The sequence below is a fragment of the Cygnus atratus genome, chromosome 10, assembly GCF_013377495.2.
Source record: "Cygnus atratus isolate AKBS03 ecotype Queensland, Australia chromosome 10, CAtr_DNAZoo_HiC_assembly, whole genome shotgun sequence".
NCBI lineage: Eukaryota > Metazoa > Chordata > Aves > Anseriformes > Anatidae > Cygnus > Cygnus atratus.
The window spans coordinates 5,507,487-5,522,730 of NC_066371.1; the positions used below are offsets into that span (position 1 = coordinate 5,507,487).

Genomic DNA, 15,244 nt, shown 5'->3' on the forward strand with positions numbered 1-15,244 from the left:
CGCTACTGCCCGGCCCCGGCTCGGGAAGGGGCCAGGGGGAGGCAGCGAGGCTCGGGGAGGAGCCCCCTCAGCCGCGGCTCCTCGAAAGTCCGGCTGTCAGGACGCTCCGCCGCCCCTGGTTATGCGTTGGGTTCTTTGTTTATGAGATGAAATGAGGGTGAAACGCACACGGCCAGTCCAGCTCGCACCCTGTGAAACGGGGGGGATGCTGATGTGGATGACCCAGCCTGCAGGGCAGCGGTGTGGTTGTGTCCTGAATCCCCCCACCGAGGAGGCTGGTGTCAGCAGCCGTAGTGATTCTGACTGCACTAATTTGTACTGAAATATTGGTTTTACAGTCTGTCTGCACTTCGTTGTCCGTGGCTTGAGCACGCATTCTGTGCCGGTGTCCCACAGGATGCTGGGTGTGCCTTGTCACCGCGCTGGGCAGTGAAGACCTGCTCCTGATGGAGACCAGCAATGAACCAGGTGTAACACCTGAGGTCCGCGGCAGCCTCTCAAATCTCCGTCTACAGAGTGTTTGGCTTCTCAGAATTGAATTCAGGAGCCCAAGGCCAGAACTGCCACCCTTACGGGCCCTGATCCATTGCTCCCCAGCTCTGAGCTATGGAGCCATTTCTTGTGGGGGCTCTGGGGAGTGATGATGGCTGCACGGTGTTCCCTGAGGACAGCCGGAGAACATGTCCAGGCTGCCTCCTGCCCGGGCAGCGCTGGGAAGAGGACAAAAATCCTTGAAACCATAGCAGGGGGAGCCGCCTGGCAGGGACACAACTGAGGCTAACTCCATCTTTGTGTTTGGTTTTGGTCCTACAGCACAACCACCCCCCACGCTCCTTCAGGACGCGGCACCCAGCGGGGAGCAGCAGCGGCTGGTGCAGGGGGAGCCCTGGCCAAATATTATGGGGTGCGTGAGGGGAACGGGCCCCGGCATTGAGGGAGCTGCCACCCACAACGGCTGGTGACAGTGGCGGTGGCCCCGCGACATGGCGGCGGTGCTGGTGCGGGGGGCGCTGTCCCCGTCTCCCTGCGCCCCGCCGAGCCGCTCTATCCCGCCCCCCCCCAGCCCCGTGTCCCGCTCTGGCGGAGCAGCGCCCGTAGAGGCGGCGCCATGGCCGCGGCCCGGCGGGGCGCGGGGCAGTGTGGGAAGGAGAGGGAAATATGGCGGATGGTGAGGAACCGTAAGTGCCCTGTATGTGCGCGCTCGGCCGCCCCTTCCCCGCGCCTCCCGGGGACGGGCGGGCCCTGGGGTCCCCTCTCCCTCCTCCCCGGTGCGTGTAGCGCGATACTGACCCTTCTTTTATTCTCTCTCTTTTAGGGAGAAGAAAAGAAGGAGGCTAGAGGAGCTGCTGGCCGATGGGTTAGTGCGGGGCTGCGGGCGCCCGGCCCGGGGCAGGGCAGGGGCAGGCAGCGCTTGCTGAGGGGCGGCCGGCAGGGGAGGGCGAGGGGCGCTGCCAGGGGGGGCTCAGGACAGGCTGTAGGGGAAGGCGACAGGGCGCTTGAACGGCGAGGCCTGGGGAGAGGAACGTCCCGGGAGGGGACCGAGGGGCTCACCCGCACCGGGGGGCTGGGGGCCCGCAGCTTGGCATGGGGGAAGGCTGGTGTGCTGGGGAGCTTGGGGACAGGAGCCGGGGAGCTGCGCTGCTGGCCGGGGAGCCGGGGAGGGCCGCTAGGCTAGAAGCGGCAGGCTCGATTATGGCCGCAAATTAAAAATTCAGGCTGCGGAACCCTTGCCTCTGCTTCTTAAAAGCCTAAATTCCACGCGTCCTTCTTAACAGCCTTGGAAAGCTGACGTGCAGAAATCTTTAACCTCATCTGCTTCCATCCCTTAACCGTTCCCTTCCGTCTCCTTGTGGCCCTCACCCCAAAGATCGCAGAGCTGACCCCAGCGGCGGCCTCGCAGGCCCTGCATGCGTGTGTTGGTGCCAGGGTCACGGCCGGCCCTGGGCACGTTGGGCTGGGGGGTGCATGCCAAGCCCCCCACAAAGCATGGGGTGTGTGAAGGTGGCAGGAAAAAGGCTGGGCCTAAAGCAACCTAAGGACTGTGGTGCTCTGATATCTTAAAACAAGATTTAAAATTACTCGGTGAAATAGATAAGGATTGGGTTAAAATCTAATAACGCGAATACTTGGTTGTGCTGTACCAACACATAAACAAACCCTTAAAAACAGTCGGTCTCTGAAGTTAAACATAAAATTTCGGGTTGTGTCAGTGATGTTTTTCAGATCTCCACAATGTCCAATCCTCTAAAAAATCAGACTAGTATATTCACAAAAGTGAAACTCAATCTGACCATTATATCACTAAAAAGGAAAATACACGTCTGAACAGAAAAAAAGTACAGCTGCTTAGTGCCTGTTTGTATGGGCTGTATTTAGAAATGTCCTTAATGTCACCAAGCATTGTTTCTGGAACAAACTAAAACCAATATAATCCACAGAAGGAATTACTATGTTTTACATTGACGCCATATTATTTGCAGAAGTGATTGTTTAATATATATCCTGAAAGCTGGTGTAAGATAGATGAGTCCAGGGTTCAGTGCAGAAGTGTTACATTTGTTCACAGCTTCCTAAAACTATTTTCGATGTAAGTTGTGAAATTTGGAGGAGGTAGAAAGTCAGAGGTCAAAAGGTCCTCTATGAACTTACTTTTTTTTTAGTACTTATTTAACTGTTAATTCAGTAAGTTAACTTACGTAAAACCAACGGTTAAACCAGAATGAGTTCAGTCAGCAACCAAAATATAGGCAGATTATGTTGTATTTATTCTTGCGCTTCAGTGAAGTTTTTCCCTGTTATTGGGATTCTTTTGCAAAATGTAGGCCTACAAGGTAAAGTCGCTACAGACGTAACTGTTTTGTCCATCTTCTGAATTCTGTGGGGACCAAGGGTTTCACTTTCTAGATGATGTCACTACATTTTCATTTTATTTTGAGATGAGATACAAGGAAATAATAAATCCTAAACATTACTCAACAACCATTATTGATACAAGCGTTCTTCATATTTCTTCGTAGGAGGAAGCAAATAACGCTTCTTATCAATGATGACACGACCTTTCCTAGTTAAGATTTTCAAAGCTCTTTATAACAAGCTTAGTTTTATATTAACACAGAACGTAATCATTCATATTCATGAACGACTCATGAGTGGAGCTTGTACTTAAAAAAGGGAAGCGTGCTGTGCTGTGGAAAGGTTTCTTTTGTGTAGGAGGTGATCTTACATTAGAAAATTACTTAAGTGAGCTGATTTCAAACTATTCCAGTAAGTCTTTTTAACAGTTTAATTTTATAGTTATATACTATTAAAAGTGACCTGCAAAGGGGAAAAAGGGTAGTGGAGTGTTTCATGTGAAATTCTGTCTCTATAATTAAGAAGAAAATAACTGCAAACTTACTTTTTTTCAAGTCAGATTGCCACTATTAACAAGCTCGGGAAGTGGTTGGAAAAGTGGGGTGTTATAAATTCTGTAGTACTAATCGAGGGTGAAGATCATTCAAGATTCATACTTTTTAACAGTTGTTTAAATAAGTACTATGGAGACTGAGAGGAGACAATGGTGGGCTGTGTTACTGTTCCTTATTCAGTGCCTCACAGTTGCAGTAACATTGATAATTCTAAATACGATTTGTGAACTTTCTTAAAAAGTTTCAAAAATAAAAGAATACGAGACTTTGATGAAAAAAACAAACCCTCAGAAGCTAAAGGGACAACTTCTTTTTTGTGTCCTCTTTAACTATGGGGGAAATAAAGGTACAAAATGTACACCCTTTTTTTTCTCACTTCAGGTCAACTTTTACTAGTAACAGCTAAATCAGAGTGATTTATTGAAATGCCTGCCTATTTTTTTTTTATTTTTTCTCTACGTGTTTATTTTATTGCCTTCTGGTTCCATAAATAAAACCCACTCATGCAAGTGTCCATGTGCATAAATTATATGCACTCATGAATATGCAGATACATTTGCATGAATTGTCAGTATTTTAGGTACTTTAAACATATACAAAGAAAAAAAGTGCATTTAGAGGTGTGGCTTTTTCTCTATGATTTTGCAGCTGAATTTACTATGTTCTGTGCAGAATGGCTGTTGATGGTGGGTGTGGGGACTCTGGAGACTGGGAAGGTCGCTGGAACCATGTAAAGAAGTTCCTCGAGCGATCTGGACCATTCACACATCCTGATTTCGAGCCAGGCACTCAAGTGAGAAACACTTACTTTAAATAAAAGATCTGTAGTTTGTGTTGGCAACTAACGTAAACAGCTTCGTTAATTGACCACCAGTGGTGTACGAATACTAAAACTGCATGAAGACCAAAACTGCATGAAGACCGTGTATTTGAATCAGTAGAACAGTATGATTCTAAAAGAATGTATTGTATTCTTTTTGTAAGTTTTTATTTCAAAATTGTACATGGTCAACTACAAGCTTGCTGTCATACGTAGAAATACATATAATATATAGCACAACGTAAGAATTACACTGTCTTGGAGTTCCATATGAAAAATAACAGTATTTGTCTCTCAATTTTTAAGTAATTCGATACACTAAATCATTTCTTGTATTTAAAGAAGGAATTAAGCTTAGTATGAATTCGTGCAGAATTGGGAAAGATAATATTGGGAAAGAGCTTGCAGTTGAATGTAATATTAAAGTAATGTTCCATTAGTTACTAGTTTAAGTCTAGTAGAACAGCTCACAGAAACCAGTTATCTAGTTAAAACTCTTGATTCTTGGCCAGCAATGTTTTCTGTCTGGTTACATTTATTTTTATTATATATAAGCAATCTTTTTGGAGGAAAAACCTTAAACTGAACCTTTTGCTTAAACTGAATAATAGTAGTAAAGGTGGACCTTGCTTTTTTATGGCCAAATTAATACAAGGAGAATATGGACATCAAAATGGGCTGGCTTTTCTGTAAATTGGGATGTAGGAATCATGTGAACGCAACAACCGATTAAAGTCTGATACATAATTACTCCTGCAAGCACAAAGTGTTTTATTGATCCAAGTTGTTTTATGTGAAGCTTACTAGGCACTGAAAACGTTTGATAACGCAGTTGTACTACTTAGGAAACAAAGGACAAATCATACTTTTTTCTATTTAGTCTACTAATTTTTTTTGTTTTATATTTTCCACAGGCTCTTGAATTTTTGTTAAGCACATGTAAAGTACTAGTTATTGGAGCAGGAGGATTAGGATGCGAACTCCTGAAAAACCTGGTAATTACTCAGTTTTCATCCTTTGTTTATTAAAATCTTTTTTCCTTGAGGAAGTTATCTTTATTTTTTGCTAATATGACATTTCTTATTCCTATATAACAAATTAGGTATAAAGTACATAACTACAGAGACAAATACTTTGCTAGTGAGCTTGAAAGGTGGTAGTCTAATGTAGGCCTTTTTTTTCTTTTAGCTATCTAAAAGCTTGTTGTGAGGAACAGCACGGTGCTGCTTACGAAGCGTAGACAAAGGTTCACTTGCAGCCTTAAATTAGGCCTAATGTTGGGAATTTTCCCTCATGAGATCAAGGGAAATTAACTGTACTAAGAACAAATCATACTCTTAAGGATATAAAGAAGCGTTGTTTGGAATACAGTAACTAAAACGTATCTTTCCAGATGCGAGATAATATTTTAAAACGATGTAGTGAGCTAGTAAAAAGTGTAGTAGTAGTAGTCAAAGCGGAATTTATTTTCAGTTCTCTTTACATGTTTGGATGAATTCAAAGTGAGGTTGGAATTGCTGGAATTATGTTCTTTCAAAGTGAAACTAGTAGAGCCAGTCTTGCTCTGTCTACGGTGACCTTCATGCCGCTGGAATCCGTCTGGCTTGCCTGAGTACTGGCGCTGAGGTTTTCCAGTTCCTCAAGATCAATAAGCCTGAGCTTGTCTCCAGAGCTGCATCTCTATTGCTGAATCCAGTCTATGTAATGGAAGCTTTATTGCATCAGACTAACATGCGCTGTCCTGTATGGAAATGGCTAAGGAGAAATAGAAGTATAAGACCAGGGAAAATACACTACAGATTTACTATAGCTTACTTGGTACAGCATTAGATTATAATGGATTCTCTCACTATGCACTCTGAGAAGCAGTTTTCAAGTGTTTAAAATGCAGCCACAGGATTGTGTGCTGTCAGACGTTTACCCAATAAATGTATGAGTTTAATTTTCTTGTTTTTGTGGTTTTTATCCTCAGAACCTCTCTTAATTGTCATAGTGTATCACTGTTACCATCCTATTTGAGTTCATCAGTTTAGACTAAAACTGTACCTTTCCATGCTTCTATTCAATAGTAATTTCTGTCCTTACGGATTCCATGGAAAATGTGTGGATTAATATAATAATTTATTATGAAATACAATTTTTCTTTAATCTATACCAGCATTTTTATGTTAGTACACTTTACTACAGAATTTGTGTACCGGTATTTCACTGTTCCACAGATTATTTCCAAGCTTGAGGTGCTTGATAAATCAACAGCCTCATCAGGGATTCTAGATCAGTTAATGTAGGGGTTTTGGAGTTCCAGCACTTGGGAATAATCTTGTTCTGGTTACTGCTCTGTTACTGGTCTGCATAAGCAAGGTTTTACTTGAAAAGACTGTGACAACTCCAAGGCAGTTTTCTTTATTTGAAAATTTAGTGCTGGTGAATGTAACCCCTGCCTCGGGCTAGTGTATTGTGTTTATTGGGACGTAACAAACTAAATCTGTTGATAGCTCATTGAGAAGAAGGATTTGTGTGAGATAAGGAATTTCATAAATCTGCTGCGTGCTCAGTTCCCATCTTTCAAAAAGATTTTATTTCCTCAGATTCTACAGGTTTTTTCTGATAGACACTTTTGATTTACTCCACTTGTGAGGGAATGTTCCAAATTCCCCTTATAGATGAACCTACTGTTGATGGAAGTATGTTATGATTAGGTAGGGTAAAACAGTATTACATTCAGTAGAACATTATCTTTGACCATTGAAATGTTACTAATTCCATCTGTCTAAATACCAGCATTAGCAACCCAGCATTTTCACAAAGAAAGCCAATATGCCTGTCTGCACAAGGAACAAAGAACTAACATGTTTGTTCCTTCAAAGGTTGCCTCTTTGCCATTTGGAATGAATCTTGGAGCACTGAAAGCATTTTGTTTCCTCTTAAGTGAAGTTGACTCTCTCTTTTCACAGGCACTGTCTGGTTTCAGACAGATCCATGTTATTGACATGGACACTATAGATGTTTCTAATCTTAACCGACAGTTTTTGTTTCGGTAAGTGATTTTTTCATGATTTAACTTTTTTTTTTTAAGTACCTAAACAATATATATGTTTATGATCATTATTTTGTTTGAACAAAATGTCATTAAAGGTTTCTGAACTTCCACATTGCAATAGTACTTGCAATTAACTAAATATTATGTGTTTCCTTCTTTTTTTGAGAACTGTGGTGTCAGTTTCATTGTGAAGAAAATTAACATACATTCCTTACCATTCAGATACAATCAGTGACAAAGGGAGTAAGTGATGCCAAAGTATATTGCATGCGGATTGAGATACCAATTTCTCTGGTACCCTTTTCATCCAAGCAAATTGAAAAATTGTTGTTGTTTTTTTTGTTGCTGGACTTAGATAACTCTGGGGCTCTCACATCAGATGTTTTACAGGAACGCGTTAATATTATCCATATCAGTAAATTGTCTTATAGTAATAATTAGTCACTTAAGTCAGTATCTGCAAGACATAGACCCTCAAAAGATTGAATGTTATTAGGGTATTGCATTTGAAATTACTTCGCTTTTTTTTCCAGACCAAAGGATGTTGGGCGACCAAAAGCAGAAGTGGCAGCAGAATTCCTGAACAGTCGCATCCCCAACTGTGCTGTTGTACCGTATCCTTTCATGGTGAAATAATAGCCCCAAAGACTTCAAAAAAACTAGAAAACTGTAGGTGGTAAGAGTATCTAAAATATTTTGCTGCAGTCCTCTTTTTCCATACAATAAAGAACACATACATTCTGCTGATGGTTGTGAATCCATAGAGAGGCATTAGCGTAGAGAAAATATGCGTGGAAAAACAAGCCGAAGTTTTAAGAAACTATTTTGTATCTTTTCACTGAGTCTTTTTATTCAAATCAGATATTCTAATTTTCATGGGAATGTTAGAATTACAAGTTTATTCACCAGAGCGTTTTGAGCATGTACTGGTAAGACATTAATTTATAAATACAGAGCAGCACTGCTGATAGAGAACTCTGTGAGAGCCTCTATCCTCTGTGAGAGCCTTTCTATTCCTAAATAGTTTTGTCTGCTGAGCTTTCTCCTGCGTGTGACTATGACATTGTGTCCCTTGTTTGTTTTACCAGTTGCTACAGCTTGTTGGAAATTTTGAATCTTCCAATCACTTAATTTTAAAAGAAAGCCTCACGTAAAATGATTGTGATAAATTATATAATGTTTTGGCTTTAGGTTAGGAAATGGAAGACAGTAAACTCAACTGTATTATAAGTATATTCCTTTATTGTGCTTACGTTCAGATATTTTAAAAAGATTCAAGACATGGATGAAAGCTTTTATCGACGTAAGTGGTATTTGGTTGCATGCCAAACAACTGCAGTTGTTGCTGCTTGCTGCTTTTCCTGCTACCTACACTGCAGATTATTTTAGGCTTCTACAGCGTACTAAATGTATATTGGTGACAGAGTTAACAAATAGACAAAACTTAAATGTGTCTGTCTTATACGTGACCTAGGGCAGGTGGTTGAGCTATGGTCAGTTCGTCTGGTAAAGTTATGGACAGAATACAGTGGTTGTTTTAAAAAGTATGCATTAGTATATTCAAATAACACTTCTTTCCTCCCTAGAGTTTCATATTATTGTTTGTGGGCTGGACTCTATAATTGCAAGAAGATGGATAAATGGCATGCTGGTAAAGTTTTCCATCTTTTTAAAGCCTGGTTATTACTTGAGTGTATATTACTAAAATTGATTAGCTTTGTGCATTAAAATGAAATAAGGGCTGTTGAAACTCACGGCCTTCTGTACCTATTTCTACTTTATTGTTATTGTGAAAAGGATAAAGTGCATGCTCTCCCACATGCCTTTTTCTTGAGGAGTGTTAGTCAATGTTTGTGCAGTGCCCTGCAGGGGTAATTTCAAAGTTAGGGTACGTTGCTTGGTGTCCTGTGCAGTCAGTCAGGTTTTGAAAGTCATAAGAAAGCAAGTTCCGCAGCTTCTCCGGATGCTCTCGTGAATGTTTTGTTCATTAGCTAAGCAGTACTTGGATTTCTGAAACCTGTAAATGTTGTCTTTTGGAGCCCCGCTGCTACAAAGTAATAGAATGTTGGTGATTGAACTAAGTTCTTTCATTATTGATAATTTGTTTAAAAAATAATTATTATGGTTTCTTGTATGGAAATAAGAGCATTTGTTGTGTGTGTGGCGGGGTTGAAGATGGTAGATAAGTCTTGTACACGGACAAATAAGCAGTGTTTTATAAACTGTGGACCCTTAAAATAGTCAGTATTTTAACTAGTCAGTTTTATAGTGCACCATTAAGAATAAGATCTTTAGGATTTTTTTCCAACAACTTGTAAAAACAAACACTTTTATTCGTTAGATGTCATTTTTACGTTATGAAGATGGTGTACTGGATCCAAGTTCCATCATACCTTTAATAGATGGAGGGACAGAAGGTTTCAAAGGAAATGCTCGTGTGATTATTCCTGGTATGACGGCATGTGTTGAATGCACACTTGAACTTTATCCACCACAGGTAATTTCCATTGATGTTTCCATTTCATTTATATTCCTCTTTCTGGTTTGCTTGTTTCTTTTCCCAGCACTATACATAATGTACTCAATCCTTTTTCCTGTTTTTTTCCTTGTTCCCAACCACTCAGGTCAATTTCCCCATGTGTACTATTGCATCTATGCCCAGACTACCAGAGCATTGTATCGAGTATGTCAGGATATTGCAGTGGCCAAAGGAGCAACCTTTTGGAGGTAACTATTATATTGCATCAGTGCTAAAGTAATATTTATCATTGTAACTAATTTGTTTTGAGTTAGGAGTACACACCTACAATCCAACCTTCTAATCATATGTGACGCATTTGTCCTATTGAAACTGAGCCTTCTCTGAGATGGTGAAAGGTATAAAATGTTAGAACTTATGATATTTTTAGAAACTATATTTTGATATTTAAAGTTTCAAAGTGTCAGGTTTTAATAATTAAATGGGGTACTGATTTTTCCACAAATAAAGAGAATGTTTTTAGGCCAAAATAATGCTGCATTTCTGAAGAGGTCTTACAACTGTAACTTGTTTGTAAATTGCTGTAGAAGGTGTTGCTTTGGATGGAGATGACCCTGAACATATACAGTGGATTTACCAGAAGTCTTTAGAAAGAGCATCACAATTTAACATTAAAGGTGTTACATACAGACTCACCCAAGGTAAGTGTATGGCATTTTGCTGAGTTTGTGGTGGTTGCAATTAGCCTGGATTGGCATTCTTTGTGTTTATTGTGACTAAGCTGGCAGCTCTGATGGGAAAGAAATAGTTCTCGTTTCCCTTACCGTCTTAAAACAAAAACAAGCAGCATGTTTCTTGTGCCAGCACAAATATTTTATGATGAATCAGATGTTTAGGTATTCATGATGAATCAGAGGAACTTATCTGGGACAAAACTGAACATTCTTTTTGCCATTTTATTTTTAACCTGGAGCAGCTCCACGGTTTGCATTACACTGTGACCACTTCTGCTGTGTCAAAAAGTAGGAACAAAAGAACGTGATTGCCTCTTTTAGCAACAGTTTATGCCAGTTTATGCTGCTTAAAACTGTATCATCTGTTCTTTACTGCTGCGTATGCCTCTGTTCACATGCAAGTGCAGAAGGCTGCTGCTCATGTAATCAGCTTCTTAACTAAATAGAAAAGTGGAGAATCTCATACAGAATCTCCAGAATTTGTAGTAACTTGTATATCTTTGTTGACCTTTAGTACAGAGAATGGATTTGAAATGCTGGGCTTGAAGTGCCACACTTGAACCTCAGTGTGCCCTTCTGTCCTAGAAGGGTGAACTGACTCCTTGAGTATCTTTGTCAGATTCCACCTATTGCAGATACTTTTTCTTGCAGCAGCTTATGTTGGTTTATTAAGTAGTAGGTTTTTGGCAAAGATAAGTGTTCTGAAATATAATTACATACATGGGAATAGCTGCACAGCTTTCAGCATTTGAAGATAACTTCACTATAAAGTACACAGCAGAAAGAAGGCAAAGATTGAAGTTTTTACGCATGTTTTCTCGGGTATGAAGGGACATAGTAAGGCTAAACTGAGAAGCCAAAAGAACTTCAAACTTCTTAGGAATTTGTTGTTTTTTTGGCCATCCTGAAAAAAAGCAAACCTCTGTTTCAGTTGTACAGACTAGTATGCATAGGAAAGCTTGCTTTCTATTGCTCTGTGTTCTGTGCTGTTTGACTGGATGTGCTCAGTAAGAAGACTTGGATGAAAGTGCTAATACAGTTTGGCAAGCCTGTGCTTTCACAAGGAATACCAAAACCAAGTTTCTTTCCATTATTTATTTCCCCAACTAACTACCAATAGAACTGAATTTTAAATTAATATTAAAAAATACTTAAAAATTTTTAGAATGTGTTCACTAGTTCTCTTTGTGTGATACCTTCTTTTCTTCAACATGCTTTATCCATTCCTAAAATACAAGAATGCCAACATACTTGAGCAGTGTGCCATTATACCTTATTGCTACAGAAATTCTAGAAAGTGCTTAAAGTACCTTTGGGTATACCCTTCTGTAATTATTCTAGCTAAAAGTAATGTTTCAGTATGTTTTTTTGGAAAAGATGAAGATGTATGTTTTGTTTTTACAGGAGTTGTTAAACGAATTATTCCAGCAGTAGCTTCTACAAATGCAGTAATTGCAGGTATGTTGAAGGAAACGGAATATTATTTCTTACTCATTTCACCTCTGCTTTATTGGCTGGATTTTTGTGAGGTATCAGTTTGGAATAGAGAATTTGAGGAGGACAATATTATTTTTTAAATGGGTTAAATTTATTCTTACAGTTTATTTTTTATTTTTTTCCCATGGAGAAACTGCATGTGACTGTGTATGAATGTAAAACTCATGTATGATGGGGAGTGAGCAAAAGCATATGAGAGTGGGGAAAAAAATAATTGGAAAACACGATATATAAGCTTAACTTAGTTTTAGATTAGTGCCAAATCTATGATGAACTACTTCTAGGTACCTTTAGGTGTTTAATTTTTCCTTTTGTTTTTTTTTTTGGTCACTTCTTTGATACAATTTTACGCACTTAATATCTGCATGTTCTGAGATGGAGCTAGAAAGTGAAGGAGTTGTTTTTTGTTCTTTTTTGTCATTACAGCTGTTTGTGCCACTGAAGTTTTTAAAATAGCCACAAGGTACCTTATTTCTTATTAATAATGTGCATGATTTCCAAGATAAGGACATATATTAACACTAAATGTATTTGTCATTATAGTGCATACATTCCTCTTAACAATTACTTGGTGTTCAATGATGTGGATGGGTTATACACGTACACATTTGAAGCTGAAAGAAAGGTTAGTGTCGTTAAAGGCTTGCAGGGTTATTTCCTTGATTTTTATTGAATTTACTGTAGTTTGTGTGTTTCTGAAGTTCTAAAAGCAGAAATTACAGTGTTACTAGTCTGGTTCTCTTCCAGAGTATTATTTTTAGCTTGTAGGATTTTTTTTTAAACTTATGTAGTTTTGGGGTGGTGGTTTGTCCACGTAGAGTAGGACAGCAGGACTGTTTGATTCTAGATCAACAGATGGGTTGTTTGACATCCTGACTGAAATGTTTTCTTCTACAAATCAGTTTAGCAAAAACTATTGCATAGTATATATAATGGCATATTTAATTTTTGTCCATTTAGCCAAAAATTCTTAATATTTGGAAACGTAGCTTCTGATATAGGCATGTTCTTCATACAGCTACTTCTGCGGTGCGTGCTGACGCAACACTGGGTTCTAAATGGTTATGCTACCTGTGGAGGAAAACAGTAGTTTGACTTCCTTGAAAGTGAATCTTGAAGATTTCACCTGCTATACAGTAAACACAGTTTACAGAGTAAAACAAAATCTTAAGAACACTCAGAAGCAAATCTTCTCAAAAAAAGGTTATGACAATTGTTTTGAAAGACATAACCCTATCTCCTGTGCTGCTTTGTTGTAGGAGAACTGTCCGGCCTGCAGCCAGCTTCCCCAAAACATAGAGATTTCTCCATCAGCGAAATTACAGGAGATCTTGGATTACTTGACAAATAATGCTTCATTGTAAGTGTGCAACTATTCTGACTTATTTGATAATTTTAGGTAGTTTAAGGTTTCAAAGATGTATTTTCTACTTGCATTTTTAGCTGATTGTCTTTTTTTTTTAATGTTTTATGTATATAGGCAAATGAAATCTCCTGCGATAACAGCAACCATGTATGGGGGGAATAAAACACTTTATTTACAGGTAATCTGAACCTGCTTAATTTTGCTTAATAATCTTACTTTGTTTAAATTTACTTGCCAGAGTTTGAAAGGAAATGTTTTGGCTTTATTTTGTTGTTGCAGACGGTAGCTTCAATTGAAGAACGAACAAGGCCAAATCTTTCCAAAACACTAAAAGGTAACGTGCAGTTTTCACATGGAGATTGCACATACCCTTCTAAATAGAAAGATGGTCATTCAGTGTCACCCCTCTGTATGTATGGCATGTGTAGCTTTGTTTTACACTATACAGTAGAATGTGCTTCATTACTCTTTTCACATGCAGTATGCCTCTCTTGGGTTGTTCTGGAATGAATTTTCAAATTGCTTAAATGTGAAGTGTGGAAAGTTGTCGTCTGGCAAAGAAAAACTTTGTAAGAAAGCAAGCTGATAATTTAGGTAGATTAAATGTACTTCAGTAGTGGTTTATATATTTCTTCAGGAGGTCTGTTAGTTTCTCAGCTGAGTTAGATGAGCGTTAGTTTAGCTAGTGAGCTGTTTACAGCTTTATTTCATCATATTTATAGTTTGAATGGCATTCATAACTTTTTTTTTTTTTAAACAGGTTTGCTATACGTAAACTTTTCTTTCTGTTTCAGAATTGGGACTTGTGGATGGCCAGGAACTTGCAGTTGCTGATGTGACTACACCACAGACTATGTTGTTCAAACTTCACTTTATCACTTAATTTATGAATAAGTAAAGTGCTTATACAGCAAGAGAAAACTGTACCCACCTTGTAAAACAAACGTACTCTGTGGATGTTAAATTAACCAGAAATGTTCATGTTAGTACTAGCATTGTTGAAGGTTAAGTAATGCAAATGAATCACCGTATTTTGGAATTGTATGTAGAAGCCAATATTTGGTGGATTATATTGTACAAATACTTACTAGTGTACAGAACACTGATGTATAGGAATACACTTTTTTGCAGTTTTTGTTGTCAAAACATTAATAATACTATCAGACACATGGAAATTTTAGGGTGGCCAAAAGTCTTGTCTTTTTAAATTTGAATGTGTATGCATATATATATGCAATGAGACTTAAAAGGAACCACAGCGATCTGGATTTAAATCATAGCACTCCTGTATGCTTGCCGAGTCACCTTAAAAGCAAGAAAGAGCAATAGATTAACATGGGCAGTTTCCTCTTATTTGATATTGATCTGATCAATTGTATGTAAGTTATTAAGTATGGAAGAGCTCACTTTGTTTGCAAGGAAACTCAGAAGGATGAAATGAACAACTGTACAGGAAAATAGTGATATGTGCATTTGCAGTCACCAAACAGCTGCTGCATACAGTGTTGCAGACTTATGTTCAAGTATCATTGGTGCTGTTAAGGTATTTATTAATAAAATAATAATAAAAAAAGACTCCTTAGTTTGTGGTTTATCAGTGGACATTGAAGAGTGGTTATAGTCTTTGTTGAGTAACCTCTTGCATCATGTCTGCTTTAGTCAGATCTTTCTGTACAAGGTGCCAGGTTCCTCAACAGAAAATCTCTCATTTTATTTGGTGTATGTGAACTGTGTTTAACCTCTCCATCTTACAGCTGCGCGTGTGTAATCAGTAGTGAATTATTTCACTCTAATTTTTAACTGGGTAATATTTATCAACTCTACGCTGTTCCGAAGTGCTAAGAGGCACAGCGCAGGCTGTGGGAGCAGTGAGTTTAAAGGGCGAGGTTTAGACGAGCGTC

At 39.1% G+C, this 15,244-nt stretch overlaps 1 protein-coding gene across 5 annotated transcripts; it reads left to right on the forward strand.

Moving 5' to 3' along the window:
- The first annotated feature begins 431 nt into the window (after nucleotides 1-431).
- On the forward strand, nucleotides 432-14,923 carry UBA3 (ubiquitin like modifier activating enzyme 3). 5 transcript variants are annotated; one of them, XM_035547072.2, is made up of 19 exons: nucleotides 432-468; nucleotides 814-904; nucleotides 1,316-1,357; nucleotides 4,080-4,200; nucleotides 5,142-5,222; nucleotides 7,182-7,264; nucleotides 7,801-7,881; nucleotides 8,527-8,570; nucleotides 8,854-8,918; nucleotides 9,609-9,764; nucleotides 9,892-9,994; nucleotides 10,334-10,447; nucleotides 11,885-11,938; nucleotides 12,404-12,440; nucleotides 12,521-12,602; nucleotides 13,237-13,337; nucleotides 13,458-13,521; nucleotides 13,623-13,677; nucleotides 14,138-14,923. In XM_035547072.2, the coding sequence occupies exons 1-19, from the start codon at nucleotides 447-449 to the stop codon at nucleotides 14,224-14,226; spliced, it is 1,485 nt and encodes a 494-aa protein (XP_035402965.1). In that variant the 5' UTR covers nucleotides 432-446; the 3' UTR covers nucleotides 14,227-14,923. The 5 variants fall into 5 exon arrangements, with proteins under 5 accessions (XP_035402965.1, XP_035402966.1, XP_035402968.1 ...); XM_035547073.2 differs by lacking the exons at nucleotides 432-468; nucleotides 814-904 and adding an exon at nucleotides 1,075-1,178 and having other exon boundaries at nucleotides 14,138-14,922; XM_035547077.2 differs by lacking the exons at nucleotides 432-468; nucleotides 814-904 and adding an exon at nucleotides 1,076-1,168 and having other exon boundaries at nucleotides 14,138-14,922.
- Nucleotides 14,924-15,244: the final 321 nt, after the last annotated feature.

What these genes read in the sequence shown, in the direction of transcription:
- UBA3 (XM_035547072.2), top strand. Translation starts at nt 447, where the DNA reads ATGGAGACCAGCAATGAACCAG. An exon ending in GCGAACTCCTGAAAAACCTG is followed by an intron (nt 5,223 to 7,181) that starts GTAATTACTCAG and finishes CTCTTTTCACAG; the next exon opens with GCACTGTCTGGTTTCAGACA. An exon ending in TTGACAAATAATGCTTCATT is followed by an intron (nt 13,338 to 13,457) that starts GTAAGTGTGCAA and finishes TTATGTATATAG; the next exon opens with GCAAATGAAATCTCCTGCGA.